Raw genomic sequence first — 25,790 nt, 5'->3', positions numbered from 1 at the left:
TGCGCGAGATGCAAATCCCCGTCGTGAACATATGCGCTCGTTGGAGCCCGTTTGACCAATTTCGGACTTGGATAGCGACACAGATCGGTGACACTGACTCGGAAAGTGAATCGGGCGATATATTCGACTCCGAACTTAATACCGATCGCGGTTTTGACGAATATGGACATGGCATTAGCTTCGATCGCTCAGCTCCAATGCGTCACGTATACGAGCAACGCCCGGTCGCGACAAAATTGCAGAAACTCTCAAAATCCGCGGATAACTACGGCAACGAGTTCGAGGCTCGTAAGCGTGGGCGCCCGCTACGATCCGACGGACGTGCTCAGCACTCTGACAGCGCATACGCGCGCGGTGACCCGCGGCAGGAGCCCCTGTCTTGGAAACGGCCAGGAGGCGACGGCCGATATCCCCCGGACGACGGTCCGGACCCCGACCCATCCGACGGCGACCACGGACGCAAATGGGCCCCAGGGCCCCCGCAACGCGGTTTTCCCATGCACGGAAACACTGCAGGCTGGGCGGATGGGTTCGGCAACCCCGCAAGCCTGCCGTTCCACCAAGCCGCGAATGCGATCCCGGAATTTGACGGCGATCCCGACAATCTTAGTCTTTTCCGCAGAGGTGTGCGGGAGGTAATGATGTCACACGGCCCGGCTTATGACAGGTACTTGCTCCTCTACATAGCTAACAAATTAAAGGGTAAAACCACGGAGATTTACCGCGCGCGCATCGCAAACTACACTTCTGTAGAAAAACTATTGCACGATATTACGCTGCACTATGCGAAGATCGGCATAGCCGATCATACCTACACGCAGATGCGGATCCATCAAGCAAGGATCGAACGAGCCCGTAGGCGAGTACGGCCTGCGTGTAGTTTAACCGCTTTATGACTATCGTGGAGTCGGCTCCCGATCTGTCTAACTCGGATAGATGGGCTAGGAGATGTCAGGCAAGAGTCGACGTGCTGGACCAATTTTTGTTTGGTTGAAAGCTCCGCTGGACCACCAGGTCCGTTGCAGGTTCCCGAAGGATTTAAGCGCAGCAATCACCGCCGCTATTGAATTCGAGGGGAAGCAGAGCGGCCGAGACGCCGGCAACGCACCGTTACTGGCTAAACCCGCTGCTCAGGTGCGCAGAGCCACCGCAGAGGAGGTCGGCTCAAGCGGCGAACAGCAGCAAAACGTGGGTTCCGATCAGATCGAAAATCCGCGGGCGCATTGAATTTACTGCAACCAGCATGAGCACTCGGTCGACGCTTGCATCGTGTTGTTCCGGCACGCGTCCGTGCTAGCGATCTCCAACCCCACCCAGAAAAGGAATAGCAATAACAAAAATGCCGGTTCGAACAAATAAAAACGCTGGGTCGAACGGTAAAAATGCCAGCGCCGGTTCCAATAATAATAAGAACGCCAACAACGCTAAGGGCGAAAATTAGGACGGCAACGGCAACAATAATGGCAATGGCATCGGCAATAAATCCAACCAGAAGAAAAATAAAAACTGGAATAATAAAAACCGTCGCGATAGCTCGACCGAGAGTAAGAACCGAGACTCAGATCGCGATAACAAAAACAATTCCGGTAATTTAAACTAGACTCACGTTCGTAGCAATCCTCAATCGGCGAGCGTCTAGACGAAGAACGAAATGAGGAGCAATGCTCGTCGTCGGCAAAAATAAAATTTTTCACTACAGGCAGACAGCAACCAATCGTGTCCGTAAATTGCCCGCAGTTAAGAAAACGCACGGGCAAATTTTTCGCTAATTCTGGTGCGGATATCTCTGTCGTGAAAGTTGGGGAGCTAGCCCCCGGCTACCCGTACGACTCGCAAAAAATCATTAAAGTGCAAGGTGTGACCGACGGTATCGCGTACACGCGCGGCCAGGCGGTAGTGCAGCTGCAAGGGTTGTTTTGCAGTGTCCACGTAGTATCCAACGATTTCCCGATAGAAAATAGCGGAATCATTGGTTGGGACTTGATCGATGCACACAAGGGTTGTGTCGATGATGCTAACAAATGTCACCAACTGGGCGACATTAAACTACCGTTTGAATCCGCTAAGCTGGTCACAATTCCCGCAAGAGTCAAGATGGTTATAGGCGCGCGCGTACGGAACGACGACGTGAATGTCGGGTGGGTTCCTCTGCAGAACCTTCACCCCCACTTACTTTTTGGTAAATTTACGGGCGAGAATATCAGCGGCCGCGTATACGCGGAGTGCATCAATATCAACGATACACAAGTTACGATTACTACTCCTACGGTAGAGTTAGAGGAGGTGGAAACCGCCATTACTAACTCACCTCCCGCCGACGAGGACAGCGATGCCGACAGCGATGTGAACTCTTCCGCCAAAATAAGACGAGTGATAAACTCGGATAAGCACGTCGACAAATACCAAGAGATCCGCCGATTAAACGAAAAGCTGCAGGCCGATAGCGAAGCCAGACGGTCTCGAGTCGACGAGATTATGCGGTTGGTCAATCTCGAGGGGTGCAACGAAGAGAAGCGGGCGTGCATTCGCGCGATTGTTGACGAGTACGCGGGAGTGTTCGGTCTTAAAGGCGAGCCGCTCCCTGCGACTCACTTGTTACAGCATAGAATTTTGCTGAAATCAAACAAGCTAATCCGGAACCATCGCTTTCGCTTCCCTCCTGACATAAAGGAGCACATGCTCAGAGAGCTTGTAAAACATCGTTGTACCGTCCAACTCAAATTACTCTTCGTCGCTCTGGATTGTTCCCAAAAAGCCGGACGCGCAGGGTAATAAGAGGTTTCGATTGGTCACCGATTATCGGGCGCGGAGACCGAGGGCAGTTGCCACCCGCTCCCGTTCACGAGCGACATTCTCGAGCATCTCACCGCAGCCAATTATATAACTGTCATGGACCTCAAACAGGGGTTCCACCAAATTGAGATCCATCCCGATTCCGCGCACCTGACGGCATTTTACGCGCCTGACGGTAAGCACGGCAATCAGCTTTTACAATTTGACAGGATGGCTATGGGCCTCAAGGAGCCCACCATAACCTTTACCAGGGCGATGTCGCTGGCGATGGCGGATCTGCAGGGCGATGAGGTTAAAATTTATCTCGACAATCTCATGGTTTTCGGCGAAACGCTCGACGAGCACAACGAGCGTTTGCGGCGCGTGCTTAACCGACTGTTATTAGCAAATATGACAGTCGAGCCGAAGAAATGCCAATTCTTGAAAAAAGAGGCTCAGGTGCTCGGGCATATAGTCGGCGGCGGTCTCATAAAAACCGATCCGGCTAAAACTCATGCCATGGCGAACTACCCGACGCCGACGGATGCGCGAAAGCTAAAGCAAGCGATCGGCTTGTTTAACTATTGTCGCCGCTTCATTAACGGTTTTTCTAAAATCGCTTATCCACTATTCAGACTCCTGCGAAAGGACGTAGAGTTTGTCTGGGGAGAAGCCGAGCAAGACGCGTTCGACTCGTTGCGAAAGCTCATGTCGGAGGAGCCGGTGCTAAAAGCTCCGGACCTCTCGCAGCCGTTTCTTGTAACTACAGATGCGAGCGACTTTGCTTTGGGCGCGATTTTGAGCCAAGGCAAAATTGGTTCAGATCAACCGTGTGCGTATGCATCTAGATGTTTGAAGGGCAGCGAATTTAGGTACCCTACGTACGATAAGGAGCTGCTCGCGATCGTGTTTGCTACGGAGCAATTCCGCTGCTACTTGTATGGATGAGTCGATGCGCACGGTGAAATCCGAGTCTGTACTTTCGTCACTCGTTGACGACGCTGATGGTGGTTGCACTGCCGGGGCCTTGGAGCAAAACTCGATCGACTCGCGCAAGATTTGCCGGAGTCGGGCAAGCTCGATCCCACCAAGCGAGTATCTGTTACCCGTGTGTCTATTCAGCACCACGCTCGTCAGCCCGCACTCGAACCATACCGTGTCCTTGTACTCCGGCGCGTAAACGAACTTCTTGTCCTTTACTTCCGTGAACCATTGAATTTTTATTTTCGCGTCTCGGTTTATTTCTGCGTGATTGGTGCCGTTTTGCTTTTTGACAACCCGCGCGCGAAAAATTCGGCCTGGTGCTGAATAGACACACGGGTAACAGATACTCGTTTGGTGGGATCGAGCTCCAAGGCCCCGACAGTCCAACCGCCATCAGCGTCGCTAACGAGCGAGGAAAGTACAGACTCGGATGAGTCGATGCGCACGGTGAAATCCGTAATTTCGTCGACCTCGGGAGCATCGGTCATACCCCCTGAGGTGCTACCGTACTTAAAGTATGTAGAGCCGGTAGGCCGCGAGACGCGGAGTACTCGGCGATCCCAGGGTGCAGTCTCGCAGAAACTTTATGGGCCTAGCAGCTCGAGCAGTGACGAGTCGGGTCCACGAATCTCTCCGTCGGGGAAAGTCGCCAACTAGCTGGAGCCGTTGCAGACATTCAAGTTTCCCCGGAGTCTGGGGTTACTGGGCTCGAGCCTCCCAACGGCCACCTTCACCCCCGACCCCTTAGGCGCCAAAGGCCCAGCGTCGGTTGAGCGCAAGGAGCTTGCCGCGATGCGCGCAAGCTCGCCGCCTCGGAGCAAAAGCACAAGCGCCAACGCTCCTAAACCGCAATCGCTAACGGTCTGGCCGTGGTGAGGGGACAAACAAAAAAAAAAAATTAAGGGTCAACATCGAGGACAGGCAATGCGAGGGGAAGGGCGGCGTTCGCATCGATCTGTGGGAGTTAAGCTCAATCGCGACTTCGAAAAATAAAGCAGTTACTGCCGACGAGGCAATCGCGCCGCGACAGACTCGCGGTGTAGAGTATCTCGCAATGGGAGAAAACGCAAAGCCGAGCGCTTCCAACGGAAAAAGCAACGCGAGTCGCGGCGAGATCGCGCATAAGCAGAAACCTGCACTCAACGGATCGTCAGCAGCCAGACGAGACGCATGCGACGCGTTCGAAGCTCAGCCACCCGACTCTTCCTCGACCGAAGGCCCGCTCGAAGATTATTCCGGCGTACTACGCAACTACGACCGAAAACCCGACCCGTCGGATGAAAACTCTTCCGTTAGCTCGGGGAACGTTTTCACACACGCGTATATTCGCAAAAATCAATGCGCAGAATCGCTTGCGAAACTCCGTCGGTCGGATAAGATTCCTAGCGCGCCGCCGGGAAATTGTTTGTTTTACTCCTTAATGAAATTGATGAAGCTCAATATGTCGGTCCTACAATTGAGACGACGGCTCTTGGCCTCGCCGATGCTAAGGTCCTGCAGAGAGCCGCATGAAACGGAGAAAATCCTAAAGTCTCACGCTGAGTATGGGACAATCGATTGCGCATTCATTTTCGCCCACGAGTTCGGAGTGAAGATCTGCATTCACTATGATCTCCCAGGAGATAAGTGGCTTTTCTGTCACATTGTGGTGCCGAACGCCTCCGAAGTTTTGCATCTAAATTTGATTGGCCTGCATTTTACTCCGTATATTCGGGTAAAAGTTCCACAGGCCTCCGCCAAACCGGTAAACCCGATTCGCGACTCGTCCCCGTCCTCCGAAGAAGAGCGCGAAAGGGAAAACTCGTCGATACTCGGGCGAAAGAGCGGAACGAAGAAGAAAGCTTCGCTCGCAGCCGGTCCTCTGGATAAAGCCGCGGGCGCCAAAACCGCTGGCGCGCAGGATAAATCGGTCGCAAGGTGCGAAAATGAGCGAGCTGCCCCTGCTTCAGCAGCGGAGCCAGCCAGCCCGTACGAATGCCCGACTGGGAACGCATCGGTATTCGTAAATGCTCGGGAAACCGATTACACGGTCAACGACGCTTGCTCGCGAGACCCGAAATCGTTCACGATGCCTTTAGCCTCACATCTCGCGGTAGGCAGCCCCGCTACTTCCCATAGTCAAGCCAGGCGCAATTCCGACAAGAACAGGCCAGGCTCGAGCGCCGGCAGTATCGCGATGCAGCACGGATCTAACCAACAGCTGCATGATGCGTCAGCACTGATAAGCGACGGCAACACGAGCCCAGACGGCTGCGTGCCGTCAGATGATGGCAGAGACAGCACAGCCGCGGTCAAGGCCGCGCTAGCTGATAATCCCTATATAAAAAAGTCATGACCGGATGAAGTGAAGCCAAGAATGCGTCAATATGATTGGCTCATGTAGTGCGCATGCGTCAAAAGTATCGTTAGAATTTTTTTATTTGTTTTTGATTTCTAAAATTGATTCTAATATTAAAAATGTAATATAATACTATAATACATATCAAATTATAATTTGTGTATTTATAATATTCTAGAGACATTCTACTCTCGAGACTATTCTATTCTCGAGACATAACCTTAAAATTTTAAAAGGAAGTTGGCGACGAAACCGCGGCAATTTTGAAATTTATATGAGCGCGAAATGAATCATATATTGTAAAGTTTGATATATTTCCGTGATAGAAAACAAATATTAAAAATATCAATCAAGTATTTATATTCCATTTAATAAGTTAATGAAACTATAGTCTACTACAGTGCGCGCAGCGCACTGTACCAAGTCTAGTAAGTTAAAGCGCTTCGTTGTAGCCAGGGCCAGGCCTCCTCGTGAAAAGCCCCCTTGGGCAATTCCCGAAGACCAGGTGCCTCCACCTTTTGTGCACCTAGAGGCTTACAACGAGCACCCTTTCCGTTTTAAGGAAAATTTATTGTACCTGATCTCGGCTGATGGATTTATATCAACCGAGATACAGGAGGCGTTGATAGAATGACACTATCTAAACCCGAACGACTTGACTAAGGAGCATTACAAGCTCGGCGAAGTTAATGGAACGACATTTGAAGACGTCAAGCTAGTCGGAGTGTATATAAAAGCATTTTTCGAGGATCGGCCATTACGAGCAGACCTCCGCAAATGCTTAAAAACACTCAGAAATGTCGTTCTAAAAGTGGGCATACGCAGCTTCGCGGTAATTCGCTATCTAGCAATGCTTACGCCTGCCGAATGGTCCAATTTCGTGGACCTTTTCGACTGCACGTTCGCCGAAAAAGCGGTCGTCGCAGTGCTATACAACAATAACTTACCCATGCCCCCAGTCGCCGATAGACTCAAAATTCTACGGCGCGTTAGAACGTACGAAACGAGGTAACAGATACATTCTGTCAGCTCAAGACATGCTGACAAAATATGCTATCTTAACACCGACGAAGCGCACGAATGCGGATGAGGTCGCTCGGCCGTTGATCGAAAAAATAATTTGCGTGTTCGTAACCGATCAAGGCACGCATTACCAAAACCGTGTGCTCGAGGAACTCGCGAAGATTTTCGGCATAACCAAGTTTTGTACCACGGCCTATCATCCGCAGGCGAACGAGTCGATCGAGCGTATGCATCATACGCTCACAGAGTATCTGAGGAAGTACTTGAAGAAAATTGACAGATGGGACGAATGGACGGCCGTCTGTCAACACGCGTACAATTGTACTAAATATGAGAGTACGCGTTATTCACCGCACGAGCTTTTGTTCGGTATTAAGCCCAGAACTCCGTCGAGCTTTTCCCAAAATAACGGCGACGTAACATATAACGATTAAGAATGTTATTATTCCCATCCATATTTTTAAAATAAAGTTTTTGGACAGACAAAAGTGGTGGGATAAGCCTGGTTTCTCAAAAAAATTTTAATTAACTCAAATTCATAAATAAACGGCAACGTTTCGTCCCTGGTGGGGACCTCTCCAAGTCTTTATTAAAACAGAAAAAATTATAAATGTATAAAATTATTCTTACAAAATATAGAAATCATTAATATAATTGTTGCACAGCAGTTGAAAAACTTAATGGTCATACCATAATATAACGATTACATCGCTGACATGACGAATAATTTAACGGCTTTGCAAACTGTAGTCGCAATGAACTTGGTACAGTCCAAGTACCGGTCTAAGCATTACTATGACCGGAAACTAAATTCAAAACATTTTCGAGAAGGCGAAATCGTCTTTCTACTGAAAGAACCGAAGGTGGAAAAATTCGCCAAGGAATACCGCGGCCCTTTCGAGATAATCGCAAAACAAATAACGTCACCTTGCGGAACGACGAAGTGACAAGAACGGTCCATTTAAATAAAATTGAACGGCCCAGCGAGTTGGCTAGAGAAGCCGCAACTTCTGAAGCGGATCCCGTGGAGTAAGACGTTTATTAACTGTTTTTTTTTGCGCGACCCCGGACGGGCCGCGCAATAAAACAAAATGCGTCTTACTGGCTAGGCCACCTCTACGCGCCTAAGAAGCCAGTCGCTTAGCGTCGACTTGCGCCAGCTAGCCGCGGCAGCGGCCCGGGAAGCAGTGAGCCCTTGCCCTCGGGCGTTCAGGACCGCTTCATACACCAGCTAAAGGAGAATCTGGGGTTGATTACAGAAAATATTGCGCCGTTGGCGACATCCAGCACCAACTGGAAGTTGATCAAGAAGGTCGATTTGCGCCCTTATTTTCTGACAGGTTCCAAGTTGGTGCGTAAAATCGCAACCGCGGCTCTCGCGTGCAGACCAGGCGGACTGGGTAAGATACTTAATACTTATCCACAGCAACGGCATAGGGCCGCAGAGGTCTCGGTGCGCCGTTTTGCCCTTTATTGGGTCATTCCATAGATGGCTATACGGAACGCTGACCGAAGCCGATCTAATCGAGGTTTAAGAGGCGGTTAAGTCCAGCGCCAAGGACAACCACCGCACGGCCGCGATTTTATCTAACCAAACGGAAATCGTCTAGCACGAGTTTTCGGAGTTGAACGAAGAAATGCGTAAGCTAGATGCCGCAACTGCCGTGTTAACAGGACAAGTTTGAACGTTATCGGACTAGATAATCTCGATACTGAACTAGAGATTAGAAACCGTTTGGCCCAGTTTAAATTGGACACGGAGATCATCACGGACGCGATCTTGTTCGCGGTCAAAGGCCTGGTCCATCCGCGGATCATGTCCTCCGAAACGATCGTCCGTTCGGCAAAAACAGTGCAGGACACGGTATCGCACGCGAGATTCCCCCTTTCCCCGGACGAGTCAGCGGCGATCCCGATTATGAAAGTATCGAAAATTTCGGTGTTATTCGCGAACGGGCCTATTTTACCACCTAGCGATCCCCTTAATCGGCATGGAGAAATTTATCCTGTTCAAGGCCTCGCCCGTGCCCGCTGTTCAAAATATTCTAAATATTTCTGACATGGCCGCTTATATATGGCCTGCTCACACGTAGTTCGCGGTGAGTACATCTAATCGAACATATGTCCCGATCCCAACGCAAGAAGTGCCAAATTTACGGGAGTTGTTTGGCACGTTGATCGCGGTCGACCCAGAACCGGTGCGCGACGTGCGCGACAACGTAGCATGTGAGATAAGAATCGCGGCCGGTCGGGCTATAGAGGACCCGGGCGTATGCGACGTAAAAATTAAGCACTTAAGGGACACTTTTTGGTTGAGGCTGCATAAAGCCAACACTTGGGCGTACACGACAAGGCAGGCAGAGGATATCTTTATCCAATGCACTCGCGCCGAGCAAATGCACTGGCATCCAGGGACAATTCATTTTTTTAACTCTTTTAAAGAGGAATAGCAAGAAAGAGAAATCTTAAGTTTACACCAGCGCGGAGCGCGCTTGCGCGCGCCCCGACGCTCACAATCCACAACATACTAACACACAAGCACTCCACGCACGGCTTCGCCGGGCGACCCTGTTATTTGGGGCGCCGAGGACGGACGCCCGAGCGGCTTCGGACGAGCGCTAGGCTCTCCGGTAGCATCTCCGATGTCTGCGGCTGACGATGCTCAGGGCGTATCGTCAGCAGGGAACGCCGCTGTCTGGAGTTCGCACGGCAGAAGATGCAGCATATGCATCTTTGAACTTGCGACCGCTCGCCGCCGACCAGTCGCGTCGACGGCAGAGTGGGGAGATCACCGGCGACCACAGAAGAGTCAGAGCTCTCCCAAACACCCAATAAACTCTGTTCTGGACTTCAAGCATACGTCACTTGTTCTCCTAGAGCACCCTCCCAGCATCCCCAAACATCCGTGACAAATTCGAATTTTTTGTCTCTCACCCTGTTACCCTGTACAACTAAAAATTACTATCTTGTAACGGTTTGACTTTCCCCAAGAGACTGGATAGTCAGTCGGCTCCAGGATCAGGATAGGGGAAAGGAGCAAAAAAGAGTCTGTTTTTATATTCTCAACAATAACAAAATATATTTCTTAATTAAAGAATAGCAATTTGGAATCAGTTTTTAAATCCCGGCTGAAACAGAAATCAGTTACTGGTACTTGTACTTTATTTGAATAAAAATAAAAAACATATAAAAATGAATCTTACCATACAAGATGTTTTACAAAATGAAAGTTTAGCTATACCCAAATTTAAATTTCACTATCATAGGGTTAATTTTTGTATAGATTTTACAACATTTTCTAAGATTTATAAGTTGAATAGTATCTTGTGTACCAAGGGCGTAAAATGGGTTTTTTATGCCGAGTGTGAAGTTTGCAGTATGAGTCAACCACCGTTCAAGGCGAGTTAGCCTGAGCCGAAGGCGACGGTGTTGAACGAGCCGCAGACGAGTACTGCAACCTCACGAGGCCAAAAAGCCCACTTAGCCCTTGGTGCACACCATATTTTTTGTAACGCGTGTACTGATTACCGCGTTTACTCACACATACACACACATATGAATGTGTACATGATCATATAGAAACACACACAAATACATATACATATATTTGATGTGAGCTATTAACCATTTTCTTTAAAAAATAAAAAACCCTGGCTAAAACTTTTTTTTGCTCGTCAGTCTACTTTACGCCCGCTTAATAGGTACGAAAAACGCGAAAATCGTGCTTGTGTTACAAAAACAACATTAAATAAACTAAAAGGCGATCGAAATATTATAAATCTACTTTCGTGCCGTAAAATCGAATTATATATAAGTTAAACATTTACATACTTATAAATATTTAAGATTTTAATTTATTTATTTATTTATTTATTTATGACCATATACATAAGCCTTTTAAAGGCTTCCTATAGAGACAAACAAATTGCCTGTACATAAGTATGACACAAAAATTATACAGATAGCTTAAAAACTAAAAACTAAAATTAATCTTTTCATACTGATCTTTCTTGTACTTATAACAGAAGTTAAACTAGTGTCTCTAATTCATTTCATTCTATTAGATTTCTTATGAAATCCTTTAATTTATTTTTTATAGTTATTTTTCTAACTGTTAACTCTTATTACATTATCTTAAAAGAAAAAATCCACCAGTCAATTAAGATAATGTCCAAGTAGTCAAAGCAATTTCTAGGTCAACATGACATCATCAACGGGACATTGTACCAGTTTTTCTGCTCGTATACCTGCAAGTATTTGTTGCTCCCCGTACATGATGTCAAAATAGTCAGAGTGATCCCAGCTCAATGTAGAATCGTGTAAGGAGCAGTGCGCTAGCTATTTGAGTTGTATTGTTATACATATAATAAATAAATAATTCCAGATTTAAAAAATTGCAAAACCGTTTGTATGACACTTAGGATTTAAATGTTAAAGCAGAATTTAGAATTAAATGAACGAAAAATTTCAAGAGTCTTAAAAGGCGAATGTCTTGTGTATAGAGGCACGCTCTGTGGCCTTATGGGCTCGCTTGTACTAGATATCTTATCGCAGTTATCTTGCTAGCTATAAAGGCACTTCCTTATTATTTATTATTAATAAAAAATAATAAATGGGTTTTTTAAACTCGAAAGTTTATCGACTCACAACGTATTGCGTAAGAATTTTAGCGTTTGAAAGCTTCCAGGATAGGCTCATCACACTTCGCCTTTCTCAAATACCGCGCTATGAGTTCGTTGTAATATGTGAATTTGTACAGTCGTAATATTTAAAACGGTACTCGTCGCGCCATCTACTGGTTGACGACGATTTGGTGCAACAAGACAAACTCGATCGTACGCGAGCATAGTGCGCATGCCTCGCGTATATACTCTAAGCGCATACTATACTGTATTCTCAGATCCGTGGAGTCAGACTATGCGACACTGTACTATACTCTCCCTCTTGCCTGTAAGACTCTGAGCTGAGCGGACGCACTGCCGACTACGACTGGTTCTCAAGCTACTCTATCAATAAACTACTATTTATTATTATCAATAATAAATCTGCCTCACTTATTCATCCAGCACTTCCAACAATATTTTTATCGTATCATTAAAAAATCGGATCACGATGATGATTTTCGAACTCTCAACCCCCCTAAAATGTATCTGGTAGATGATTGTACCCAGGTACAAGTTCACTTTATCCCCAAAACTACCCCATTGAAGGGGTTAGGGCATACCGAAACTGAACCGGAAGTCGACAGAAAATCACTGGAAATAAAAACAAATGAACTAAAAGAGACCAGAAATGAACCAGGAATAAGGCTAAAATAAAATTCATTTCATTTTAATACATTTTTACGTTTCTTAGGGGTTGGGGTAAATCGAAAGTGAATCGAATCAGAAGTCGACCGGAAGTGAACCGTAAGTCAACAGGAAGTTAAGAAGAAGTAAACCGGAAATGACAGAAAATAACCGGAAATAATAACGAATGAACCAAAAGTGACCGAAAATAACCAGTAATAAACCAGAAATTAACCAGGAGTCAAGCAGAAATAAAGCCCATTTCATTTTAACACAATTTTGCGTTTCGTCTTAAGGGGAGGTGGGAGATACAGCTTCGCAAATCCGCCACAAGGTATTTAGTATTTCAAATGCAAAAAAAACTAAAAGCCGTATTGACATTTTCTTTCGGTAGAATGATTCACTTATCTCAAACCTATGGCGCTCTGCTCATTATATTGATGAAATTTCAAATTAAAAAAAGTTAAGTAAAACTGGTGTTTGAGGTTGACGCTGTAATCGCATAAACGAGCGTAAACACCCGCTCGTATTTCACAACTTTTACAAAAACCAAAACCCTGATTGGTATTTTTTTTTCGGTAGAATGATTCACTAAACTCAACACTATGGCGCTCTGGTCTTGATTTTTCATTGCTAGCTTTATTAAAAAAGTTATATGGAACAGAAAAACAGTGTTTTCAGCTCCCACATCCCCTTAAGTCTGTTCATTAGACTCAAGAGTAAGGCAAACATATTTTTTCATTTCGGCCTAACTTTGTTATTTAGTCCAATATACCCCCAAAAGAACACAAAAAAAATTTCAGACCTATAAGCCCTATATTCCTTGCAAAATTATAGGCTATAACTTTGATATGGCTATAAGTTATAGCCATATCAAAAACTGAGATTTTCTAAATTTTTGCTTATATAGCCAACTAAAATGATTTTTTAAAGTAAGAGTAAGTGTAAGAGTAAGAGACATCCTTTTTGTAAATTTCCTGTATTATTTAAAAAATATTTTTATGGCATATGTATTATTAAAATATAGTTAAAAAACTAGTTTTATAACATATATTTAGATATTATATTGAAAATATACATTATTCCAAGTATATAATTTAATGTAATATTTGTTGAAAACATTTATTTAATTATAAATTATGGTTTATTTAAATACATTTATATTGTTTAATATTAATTTATCTTTCCCTACTGGAAACACTCATGTAAGTGCTCTTTACATAAAGGAAATAATTACTTGAAGATTTTTGTCATGACGTTGCAAACGTTGCAGCCGCGTCGAAACGAGGAATCTCGATCGATGTGACAAAGCCCTTAGTGCGCTGAAGTAACAAGCGAGTTGGTTTGTTGTTGTCGGCGCCGGCCTGTCCTCAAGTTCGAGAAACGGGCTAGATAACCGTCAACGTTGACGCAAAAGCGAGCATCGTTGACGCGAGAAAGAGCCTCGCCGGAGCACGCGCTGATTGGTCCTCCGCATGTTGCAAGCTAATCAGCGGCCGCCAATGCGTGGCTCGTTATCCGCGCAGACTGTGAGCCAATCGGGCGCCAACAAGAAGTGTGGGTCTGATGAACTCGAGGGAAGAGAGAACGCAAGAACGAGCAAGTCTGTCATTTTTATCCCGGCTGTCGACGGAGCACATCGACGTTCGAGAGAGTTAGCGTGTTCTCCATTGCTCGTCAACCCCAGGTCGATGATTAGAGGAGATTAGAGAGTCTTCCAAGTGCGTATGTGTTTCAGGTGCAGCGCATTGGTACATAGAAGTGCCGGCGCCCGGACAAGCCAGCGAACATCTCGACGAACGATGATCCGCTGAGGAAGGAATGCTAGCCAGTCCGCCACCATCATCGAGAGGACCAGAGCAGCCAGCATCATTAGCGTGGGAAAGCCGAAGCAGCCAGCTACCACCAGGTCCAGGAGGAGTCCAGAAGTCGCCGACAGGAGCACCGACGGCCGTCCACAAGGATCCTCGAAAAGAGAAGAGAACGAGTAAAAGAGAGAGAGAAAAAGAGAGAGAGAGAGAGAGAGAGAGAGAGAGAAAGAGAGAGAGAGAGAGCCGAGAGAGTGAGCCGAGAGTGAGAGAGTGTGGTGCGGGCACAATAGTAAACACGTACGCTGTGCGGGAGCGCGAGGCTGTGCGTGTGCGTGTAAGAGAGAGAGAGAGAGAGAGAGAGAGAGAGAGAGAGATTAGATTGATTAGATTAATTAGTTTTATTTTGTGTACATTATATTGTACGATTGTAAGTTTACAGCATTACAAAGTAAGAAAAGAAATAACAATAGATTGAGGTATGTTTAGAGTATGTAAAGTGTGAGAGTATGGCGATAGTGAAGCTGGAATGAGCGAGAAAGTAGGTGTGTGCGTGTGCGTGAAGTGTGTACGGGTTATGTGTTTTCGAGTTGAAAAAAGTGTTCCTTAGCAAGTTTTCTGAAAGTGACGGTGGATGAAGTGTTTCTGATGTGTGATGGCAGGTTATTCCATAAGTATGAAGCGCTGATATGGAACGAGTTTCTCAGCGTCTCCGTCGCGAAAACAGGAATTTCCAGAGGTGTCACCTCGCCCCTTACAGGCCGGAGTGTGACGCGGAAGTCAAAATAGGTCAGTACGTATGATGGTACGACCGAGTTAATCATTTTACGTAGGAAACAAGCTGTGAAGTACTTCCTGCGTCCGGCAGCGGTTAGCCACTGCAGCTCCCGCCTGTACGGGGAGATGTGCTCATCTCTCCTTACACCATAGATGTACTGAATTCCTGTATTCACGAGCCTCTGTAATTTTAAGTCGAGTTCCTGCGTCAGGTCAAAGTATACAAGAGAACAGTAGTCGATGATCGGAAATAGGAGCGCTTGTAAAAGATGCTTGCGCAACCTGAGATTGGTACTCTTTCTGAAAAAGTAGAGCCTGTACATTAGCGAGTGAGCACGCTTACACACTTGTGTAACATGCTCCTTCCACGTGAGTTTAGAGTGAAGCACCAATCCCAGATTACGCACAGAGAATTCGAAGCCGACCTGGACACCCCCGATATTAATGAAAGTGTTTGCTGTTAAGGGAAGTAAATTTATGTAGTAAGGAGAGCCCAGGACAATTGCTTTGGTTTTATTAACATTGAGTTTAAGCCTGTTTTGCGCAGCCCAGCCCATTATCCTCTCGGCATTAGCACTCATCTTGTTTGATAAAGAATCGAGCTCCTCGAGGTGGCATTGACTGTAAATTTGCAAGAACTAAGACGGAGCCCTGCGGGACGCCGATTGTCGCTCGCTGCTGTCACCAATGATGGCCTGCTCTCTCCAAGTGAGATAGGAGGCAAACCAGCGGATGACCTGCTTAGAGAAGCCGAAGGTGGATAGCTTTCTCAGGATGCTGGACGTGACATACAGTGTCAAACGCATTGCTAAAGTCAAAGAGAAGGAGAAGCGTTACTTTCTTTTTATTTATCCCGACCCGACATAATCAGTTAGCTTAATTAGGCCAGACTGAGTGCTGTGGCTAGTGCGGAAGCCTGTTTGAAAGTTATCTAGTAAGAGCCTTGATTCAAGGTATTATGAGACTTGCCTATGCACCAGCCACTCCAGGGCCTTGGAGAGAAAGCGGAGAAGTGAAATCGGACGGTAGTCAGTCAGGGCTGTTGGTGAACTGACTTTGTTGAGTGCACGCACAAGCGACAATTTTCAGGCAGATGGGAAACAGGGTTCGCTCAGAGACAGGTTGAAAATATGACTTAGTAGGGGAGCGAGAACTGGCAATGCTTTTGAGATGACAACCTGAGGGATTCCGTCGCTTTCCCTGGCCTGAGTGTCGAAGTGCGATACTGCAACCAACACATCCGATTCCGTTATGGTGCTGAACTCGAAATGCTCCGGGGGGTCAAGACTTTCCAGGGTGAGAAGATAATCCTCAACAGCAGGAGCTAACGGATCATTGGAGATCGAGCTGAAATGCTTGTTGAGTTCATCTGTGCTAAAGCGAGATGGTGAAGGGGCCTTGGTGGCAGAAATTCCAAGTTTCTCCAGCTCTCTCCAGATCTCGGCAACATCAGTCAAGATTGACAGGCGTGAATAGTAATAATTCAGCCTGGCTTCCTCGACTTGTTTGTGAGCATTGTCTCTAGCTAGTCTATATATGCGGAGATCCGAATCGAGCCTGGAGTCTCTGAAACGTCTGTAAAGTCTATCTCTTTCAGATACAAGGTCACGAAGAGCCGTGGTGAACCACGGGTGACGCTGTCTTCTTGGTGTCACAGTCCGTAATGGGGCGAGATGATTGATGGCGTTAGTGAGGTTAGCGTTAAGTGTAGATATGCATTCGTCGAGTGATGAAGCAGTGAGGCATGACCAGTCATATGTGTTAAGAAAGTCCCTTAGCTTCTCAGCGCTGATTCCTTTAAAGTTTCTGTAAGAGTATGTGTTAGGTACGTATCGTGGAATCTGTATGTCGAGAGTGGCCGTCATAAGGTCATGTCCGTTGATGAAAGGTGAGTTTGTCTTCCAGTATGACAGCAGGCGATCCTGCTCGTCGATTAGACAGAATTCAAGCCAGGTATCAGAACCCTATTTGTGGTGCGTGGCACCATAGGGAACAGATGAAAGGGAGTTTTCATCAATGAAGGCCTTGATGAACTTGGCATATTCAGATGAAGAAAGTTGGTCAGAGTTGAAGTCTCCCATTATGACCTTCGTGGAATAGTTGTGCATGTCGGTTGTTAGCTGGTCTATGAAGTTAGAGCCTTGGAAGAATGGAGCATGAGGTGGACGATACATAACCCCCACGAAGATGGATAGGAGAGACTCCCTTTGCCGATACCTCACAGAAGAGATATTCAGGCTTGCCTGGCTTGCCAGACCATTCACCGTCAGATGATGAAATAACGCTAACTGTCAGTGATTTATGTATGTAGAGGGCCACACCTCCCCCGTTTCTATGTCTGTCTCGTATATACAGTAAGTAGTCGTCCAGTGAAGGGATGGACGCTACCTTGTCGCTCAACCAGGTCTCAGTAACAGCTATTACGTGGAATGGAGAGCGAGTGGATAAGAAAAGCCTGATCATCTCAATATGACCCGTAAGCGAGTTCGCATTAAGATGACAGACTCGTAGACCTTCGGACAGAGATACCTTAGAACTAGATGAAGACGTGGCAGATGAGCTTGATGGTGGGTGTTGTAGCCTCAGTGTTGAACGATGTTGGCAGCAGGCGGAAACCGGGCTAAAAAAGTCTCCAGTTCGGCGTCGGCATACTTTCTACACAGCTCCTAACCTGGAAATCTGCTTGGCTTGGCTTGGTTTGTTTTCTCACGTGTACGGCGTCGCTTTCTCTCCACAATCAACATCGTCGCGACATCTGCTGTATCGTGGGAGAACTTTCAAGGCGTCTTCACACTGTTCGAGGTCGGTACTTTCACGCTCTCTCCACTAACGCTCCATCTAGCCGTAAGAGTCACCACACCTACTCTTTCACTCCGTCGATAACTTATCATTCTCCTACAAATATCTGCTTTACCGACTGCTAGTAAGTTATCGACGAAAAATGAGTGCAAACGGCGAGAAGAGTGTGGAAGTGCCTTTTCAGTCATGCAGCAGCTGTACACGACCTATACAGCACAAAGACCCCAAAAAGTGTGAGTTTTGTGGTCTGTACTACCGCGCCAGGTGCCAGAACACCGTCAACATCAAAACTATCGTGGTGAACGGCAGGCAGATTATAGCCTGTCCCTCATGTGCAGACCACGACAACACCAAGTGTGCCAAAGTGAGGACTAAATCCACCTCTGCTACAACATCAGCAACGGGAGTAACTGCGATAACACCAGTAGGCAAGAATACTCCCAAACAACAGCAGCCTGTGAATAAGAAGACGAGGTCAGCACCACCATCAGCCAACACATCGAGAAATCCCTCACCAACCCGCTCGGCCGGAGTAACAACACCTACACCGTCCGGTGAGGCCGCTTTGAGGGACATTCGCGGAGCTCTCGACGATATACGTAATGCTCAAACGGAGGCCCTCAAGACCCAGAACATCGTGTCGGAGAGGATTTCTAAAATTGAGCAGCGTCTGGGCCCGCTGGAGAAGCGACTTAAGGCCCTCGATGAGCTGCCTGTCCGCAAGCTACACACTAGCGAATTGGACGCTACCTTGCTGGAGGAGGTTAAAGTTCTGAGTCCTGACCATCAAGGGCTCATAAACATCAATGAGCTGCTCCCCTCAGACGTCCATAAGCTGCGTACAAGGGCTAGGCTGGAGGCCAAGAGGAGGCAGGGCTGCCGAACTTTCGTCAGAAATAGGAGACTCTACATGCGCTGTACCGATGACAGCGAGCGTGCTACCATCATCACCACCTTCCTGCTTAGGCAGAGTCGAGGATGATCAAGGCAGGTTTTCCCAATGCTCCAAGCCACTTAGGACTCTAGCAGTGGGCTTACAGCAGCCCTCTCTTCCATCGAACGGAGCCGGACCTCCCATGCAAACGGACTCTGGCCTTTCCTCTAGGACCACGTCACCACCTACTGCTTCGGATCCAGCTGACCTGATTAGGGAATTCCAGAGTCTCTCCCTTTGGATCAAAAACCAGATGAGCTCCACCAACAGCTGTCTGGAGGTGAACACCTATGCTCTGAAGTCCACCAACGAAAATCTTCGCAAACTCAGACCTGTTTGGCTGACCTGGATGGCAGAGTCTGTCAGAATGCACTCGAGATCAGTGCTATCAAGGCTCGGATGGACAATCTCTCTACTCCTGCGGGTCCAGCTGATCAGTCAACCTCTGGCGTCTCTTCTCAGCAGGGATCGCCCATGGAGTCCGTTGCCGCTGAGCTCCAGCATCGCTTCAACAGGGCCTCAAACATGATCCTGTATAACCTCCAAGTACCAGCCGATGAGGACCTGGGGTTCGATCAAACCTTTCGAGATATCGCGAAAATCAATAATTTTTCGCTAATAGTGTGGAAGGCACCTTTAGGAAAGATGGCCACCACCAAATGGAGAGTAGCCTTAATGTTTTCATGTTTTTCAGGTTATTTTTATGAGCGCGAAATTCAAATTTACATAATGTAAAATTTGAATTACAAACATTTATTTATAATGAAAAAATGTGTAATTACAGCTTTATTACTCAAGACAGTAAAGTTGATTGTTTGCTAATTTTTAATATATTATTTTATTTAAACTTTTATTGCAACAATCACTCTGCTCTCTTGAGTAATAAAGCTGTAATACATATTTTTAAATAAAAAGGCTTGCGTATAGCAGGTATCAATATTTATTACATATTTACCGTACAGATCATACAGCATACATCTGTACAGATCTACAGATCAATATTTATTACATATTTACCGTACTGATCATACAACATACATCTGTACAGAACATAAATAAGTTATTAACAATTAAATACTTGAATCTGATTAACCAGAGAAATCAAACTTGTTAAAATATATAAATTCAAATATTAGAATACTTTTTAGAATTAAACCATCGGAAAACTAAAATAATTATCAAATTTTTCTATTTCTTTAAGTAAAATAATTCATGATGATATTTCTGCGTACTTGTAACCCTTGGATGTAATGATCATCCACAAAATCCCCTACTGGAAATTCTCTTGTTTGATTATTTCTTAAAGGTACTGGCATGGGCATCCTAAAATAAATCATTATAATAATTTAATATTATTTATATTATCAGGATTATTCATTTTTTTTAAATATCAAAAAATTACCCTTGGTGTCTTAAGTAGTTATATAAGACAGCACTAGCCAATACTATTTGTGAAGAAAATTCTGGTGTATAATGGAGACTACGATCTCCATTGATGCATCTGAATACCTGTTTCCAAATGCCGAAGGTCTGCTCAACCCTACGTCTGGTTTTACGTACTCTGTCTGAATAGCGAAACTCTGGAGAACCCGGATCAGCTTCCTGACAAGGTGTCAAGAGCACGGGTGATGGAGTGTAGCCTCCATCTCCTGGAAAATATACAAAATAAACATAAATACCTGTGAAACTACTTTTAAAATTGAAAGAATATAAAAATATTGCACTGATAATACAGTATACTAATATAAAAGACTAAATAAAAAAAAAACATTACCAATCAAGTAGTATTCTTGGTTCATCTCTTCGGGATCAGGATTATTTCGCAGATTGTACATAGTCTCCCTCATTTGCCTATGACGCCATACAAATCTGTCGTTGCTGGACCCATTAGTAATTCTGATATTCATTATATTATAATCCATATCAGACACCTAAGAAATGCAAAAAAAAAGTTAAAATTCAAGTTTTAAAAGATGTAAAGAAGAGAGATTACTATGAAAAAAAAAAAAAAAAAATAGAATGCATACCACTTGTACATTCAATGAATGGTCCTGGTTGTGGTTAACATAGGCCTCCTCGTGCTCATGTGTTGTGTGAATCCTTGGAAGTGTGCAGTCGATAGCACCAATGACGCCAGGGAACCCAATTGACGCTTAAAATCTGATAAGAAATGTAAATATTTATAATTTAAAGTATGATTTATAATGTAAGCAATATAATAATTCTCTGAAATATCTACCTTCTTGACATTTCTTGGCGTTCTATCATATTTCTGGGAAAGACGATGTATTCATCAGCTAGGCTTACTATTGCTGGAATCACTTCATGTAGGTATTTGCTAAAAGTGCTTTGGCTCATGGGGTAGTAGCAGTCGTGCGCTACTCCTTTTTGATACGACCCGTCTGCAAGTAATCGGAGAACTGCCAGTACTTGCAGGTGTACAGGAATTCCTTGCTCGTGCTTCACCAGCTGAGGTCTAAGCAACTCAATCAGGTGTATAGCGATTGCAGGAGTCATCCTATAATGTTTTTTTAAAGATATTATCTCCCATTGTAAAAGGATCACTCATATCTCTGATAGCACGTTTCCAGTCCATGTGCATTCTTCGAAATTCCATCGGCTCATCTTCCTCATCATCATCAAATAAAAGAGCAGCTAATGCAAACATTTTGTGCTGAAATATTACAATTCATCAATTAATATTTCCTTGTCTTCTGTGTGGCACTATAAAATGTACTGCATTTTTTTATAAACAAATCCGGATGAAAAAAGCAATCCTCAAGAAACTATAAACGTGTTCTGTAAGAATTATGACAAATTTGATATGCCACCTACCTTGAGATTTTTTGGACTTTTCCTCCACAATATAGATTCTAGGTTAAGTATACTGGCTCCAAAACACTGGCTTCAAAAAACTTGATGCAAACGCAGTTTCTGGGATATTTCATCTCTGCTTTCGTCCTTCGTTTCCTCACAATTCAGTTCTCCCTTGGCTCACCCGAGAAGGAAAGGAGAAGAGAAATTTTGCTTGGCACTGCGAATTTGCTCCCGCACATTTAACTTTCTCACCGGTCACTTTCTGGACTATACACACTGTTCACAGAGAAAGAGTGTGAGAGAGCAAGTTGAAGAACGTTCGGTCACAAAGGTATACAAGTAAGACCGTCTATACTTATACGCATACCGCTATTACTGACTCCGAAATTCGTAAAGAAGGTTAGGTAGAGGCTATCGCGAGGGAAAGAGGGAGGGAGTGAGAGAGACAGAGAATCATTGTAAACATAAGAGTAGCGGACGACAAGCGCGCGACGATCCTTAGCCGAGAAAAAATTTCGTCCATGCAAAATCTACTAAGCTATGCTTAGTAGATTTTGCATGGTTTGTTTTAGCGACATAAAATATCATTTAATTTAATTTTTTTTTCATACAGAAGTCAAGCGGAGGGAAGTCAAGCGGAGGGAAGTGTCAAAATTACACCAGAGCAACTAAACATAATGCTCTACTACATGGAGCAGCACAGCGCATTTGCAGCTAATAAGCTGCTTGTAGCGAATGGGAAGGAGACCAAAAAGGCGCAGTGGCAGCGATTGGCAAGCCTCGTCAGCTCGTGTGGTCCAGCAAAAGATGTTAAGCAATGGCAAGCCGTAAGTAGACTTTCACACTTATATTTTAGCACATGTACCCAAACAAAAAAAAATCTCACTTTTTTCCAATTTCTAATTTAATGTTTGAATTGCAGCTTTGGTCCAGACAAAGAAGCAAGGCGAAGGAATACAATGCTGAAAAGGTTAGAGCAGGAAGGCTAACCGGAAATTACACAGATATCCAGTTTATTGAAAATCCTCAAATGGAAAAAATACTAAAAATAGTGGGAACAACACATTAAAATGGATTGGAAATTCTCCCAGAAGTTGGCATCAGATCATCAAATGGGAAACGTAAGTAGAAAAACATAATTTATTATTATTTGCATATTCATGTATAAAATATATGTTATTCATTTTAAATTATTTTGTTTTAGAGAAGCCCAAAAAGAATAGTATTGTCTACGAACTTCCACTTTCATTGACTACCTCGTCAAGAGCATCTCCAGTGACTGCTGATAATAAAATAAAAATGAAGAATGCATCGTTCACTACATCTGTCACTCATGCAGCATCCGCCACTACATGCAATAGTGAATCTGCAGTCACTTCAGCTAACAGTGCATCGTACAGTGCAACTGCAACTCTAGCTCTCCAGAAATCTGTCAGAGGATCAAAAATTTAAGCTGCAGTGACTCCAGACAACACAGTGAACAACAGCTCTACCAGACGAGCTCTCCATCACACAGCATATGTTGGTACATCTGCAGCACAAGTATCTCAGCCTGCAGCTCATCACAGCAAACCATATCAAATTTCTGCATCTCCAACTAAGTATACCACAAGAAGCAGCTCCAGAGTAATCAAGCTTCTAAAGGATTCTGAATCATCGCCTGTTAACTGCAAGTCTGAAATGGAAGAGACAAAGGAGAACAAGCTTCTGACATCTTTGGATTACAGCAAAATATACAGCAATTATGCTAGTTCTTGGCGAAATAATGCTAAAGGTGAGATTAATCTATGTTCGACAATCAGCTTTGCAACTGCCAGTTTACTTTTTTTATTATGATAATTCTAATTCATTCCAATAACTTCAAAATCTCTTTTGTTTTAGCTTCTCGAGATGTTAAGAAACAAGAAGCATTGGTTGTGGTAGCAGAAAATTCAAACTCCATCAACAAACTTGTCGAGACAGTATACCAATTAAAGGAGGTGCAAGCAACAAAGTGTGAGATTCTTCGAAGACATTGTGACCAAAAGGAAAAATATTATGAAGAAAAATTAAAGTTTTGGAGGTCCAAGAATTAATTTCCGATGGTTTAATTCTAAAAAGTATTTTAATATTTGAGTTTATATATTTTAATAAGTATTTAATTGTTAATAACTTATTTATGTTCTGTACAGATGTATGTTGTATGATCAGTACGGTAAATATGTAATAAATATTGATACCTGCTATACGCAGGCCTTTTTATTAAAAATATGTATTACAGCTTTATTACTCAAGAGAGCAGAGTGATTGTTACACTAAAAATTAGACAATCAATTAAGTGTTCAATATAAAACTGTATTGCTTAAACTATACTTTGCTGTCTTGGGTAATAAAGCTGTAATTACACATTTTTTCATTATAAATAAATGTTTGTAATTCAAATTTTACATTATGTAAATTTGAATTTCATGCTCATACGAATAACCTAAAAAACATGAAAACATTAAGGCTACTCTCCATTTGGTGGTGGCCATCTTTCCTAAAGGTGCCTTCCACACTATTAGCGAAAAATTATTGATTTTCGCGATATCTCGAAAGGTTCGATCGAACCCCTGCTGCAGAAGATTTGTGGGGCTCTGAGCGGAATAAGTAGCCTTGACTTGGCACGCATCACAGCCAGGAGGTTCACCAGGCCAACTCGCAGCGGATCTCCTCCACCTGTCATCGTCAGGCTGTCTTCCAGAAGCGACGTTAGTCGTGTTCTGCGTAGCTGGCGTAGTTTCCCAGATGGTGTTCAGGTGGCAGCTGATCGCACCAAGCCTCAGAGAGTGGCCTACAGAAGACTTCGACAGGAAGCCGATACCTATAACAAGAACCATGCTGACAAGAAGCGTGTCAGATACGTAAATGGCTCATCAGTAATCTTCTTAGAAAACAACTAATTCAGGTCTCTCACTCTAATTTTACTGTGTATTATCAACACATATACTCAATTAAGAAGCCTGATCGTCTGCTCGAACTGAAATCTAATCTTAACTTGTCCTCATATTCTCCAGATTTCATCGTCTTCACCGAGACCTTGCTTACCCCGGACATCAGCTCCGTTGAGCTTGGCATGGTTGGCTACGCAGTGTATCGCTGTGACTGAGAGGTGACTCCAACGGGTCTCTCAAGAAAAGGAGGTGTTCTCTTCGCTGTGAGGGACTACATTCCACCTCACCTGGAGCATATAAACTCCACTGTCGATTCAAAGTAATTTACGAAAAAATCTGCGTGCTTTCTGGTCGTATGTTAAATCACTCAGACTGTACAAGGGTATCCCCAACAGCGTGGTTCTTGACGGCGTATCGTACTCTTCTGATCGCAACAGGGCCAGTTTGTTCGCCAAATTCTTTGGCTCTATTTATGATCCAACAGAACAACACTAGAATTACTCCAATTTCATATCGCTATCAGAGGAGGACGATCGCCCGCAGGTCGTAATAGATCTGGAGCTTGCCCGACGTATTGTAAGGAAGCTCAATGACAATGCGAACGCAGGACCCAATGTCCTTTCTCCATACTTTCTAAAGCGCTGTTGGAACCAGCTGGAGGAGCACATTCTGCACATGTTCAACGCCTCATTGGCTCGTGGTCATTTTCCTAAACTATTCCAGTTTCATTGGATTCTTAAAGCACACAACACATCAGTTTTCCGAAATCGAGTATATACTTTATTTGTACAATTCCCTTGTTTTACCTCACTTTTTATACTGTTCACAAATTTGGGCTCCTTACAAGAGGTGTCAGATTAAGAGGCTGGAGTTGATCCAGCACAAATTTCTTCGCTACTTAGAACTGGACTTAAATGTCCATCCCATCCGACCGGTTCTGCATATTTACGACTGCACTTTAGCATTTAAGGTTGCCCATAGGTTGTTCAACTGCGAGTCACTGAAAAATGCCATCGTACCTCGCCACGTGTCTTATGCGCTACAAAACCTTAGAGCTATAGAGGATACCGACTCTCATCACAACTACCGGACTAGAAGATGCTGGAATGCCCTTCCCGACGAGATTCTTTGAGCTCCGAATTTAACAGGTTTCAAACATCGACTGGCCTCATTGTCTACTCCTTCGTTTAGCCACTATAGTACCCATTCCTAGGTCTTGACACGATACTCTCCCGCTCATATTAAGTTAAGCCGCAAGGCGGACAAACATTTGTTTTATAGGTACATCCAGCGTCTCCTTATTCTGCCTAATACATTACTCCCCTTATGAGCCCACGT

General features: G+C 44.7%; 2 protein-coding genes across 6 annotated transcripts in view; both read right to left on the bottom strand.

Moving 5' to 3' along the window:
• Nucleotides 1–25,790, bottom strand: part of LOC100116824 (importin-11) — a 337,441-nt gene that overhangs the window by 220,242 nt on the left and 91,409 nt on the right. The window lies entirely within an intron of this gene.
• On the bottom strand, nucleotides 19,648–23,083 carry LOC107981891. The gene is made up of 5 exons (XM_016988679.3): nucleotides 20,963–23,083; nucleotides 20,751–20,883; nucleotides 20,498–20,654; nucleotides 20,126–20,372; nucleotides 19,648–20,046 (listed from the first exon to the last, which is right to left on the bottom strand). Exons 3-5 carry the CDS (start codon nucleotides 20,643–20,645, stop codon nucleotides 19,920–19,922), a joined length of 522 nt encoding a protein of 173 aa, XP_016844168.1. The 5' UTR covers nucleotides 20,646–20,654; nucleotides 20,751–20,883; nucleotides 20,963–23,083; the 3' UTR covers nucleotides 19,648–19,919.

The sequence above is a fragment of the Nasonia vitripennis genome (assembly GCF_009193385.2).
Source record: "Nasonia vitripennis strain AsymCx chromosome 2 unlocalized genomic scaffold, Nvit_psr_1.1 chr2_random0007, whole genome shotgun sequence".
In the NCBI taxonomy this organism is placed as follows: domain Eukaryota; kingdom Metazoa; phylum Arthropoda; class Insecta; order Hymenoptera; family Pteromalidae; genus Nasonia; species Nasonia vitripennis.
The sequence above is the reverse complement of the archived record's forward strand: the minus strand, read 5'-3'. Positions and strand labels throughout refer to the sequence as shown.

Excerpts from the sequence above, each read along its gene's own strand:
- LOC107981891 (XM_016988679.3), bottom strand. The coding sequence starts at position 20,645 with ATGGATTATAATATAATGAATATCAGAATTACTAATGGGTCCAGCAAC. Across the intron at positions 20,373-20,497 it reads CCAAGAATACTACTTGATTG|GAGATGGAGGCTACACTCCA; the intron begins GTAATGTTTTTT and ends TATATTTTCCAG. Across the intron at positions 20,047-20,125 it reads AACTACTTAAGACACCAAGG|GATGCCCATGCCAGTACCTT; the intron begins GTAATTTTTTGA and ends GATTTATTTTAG.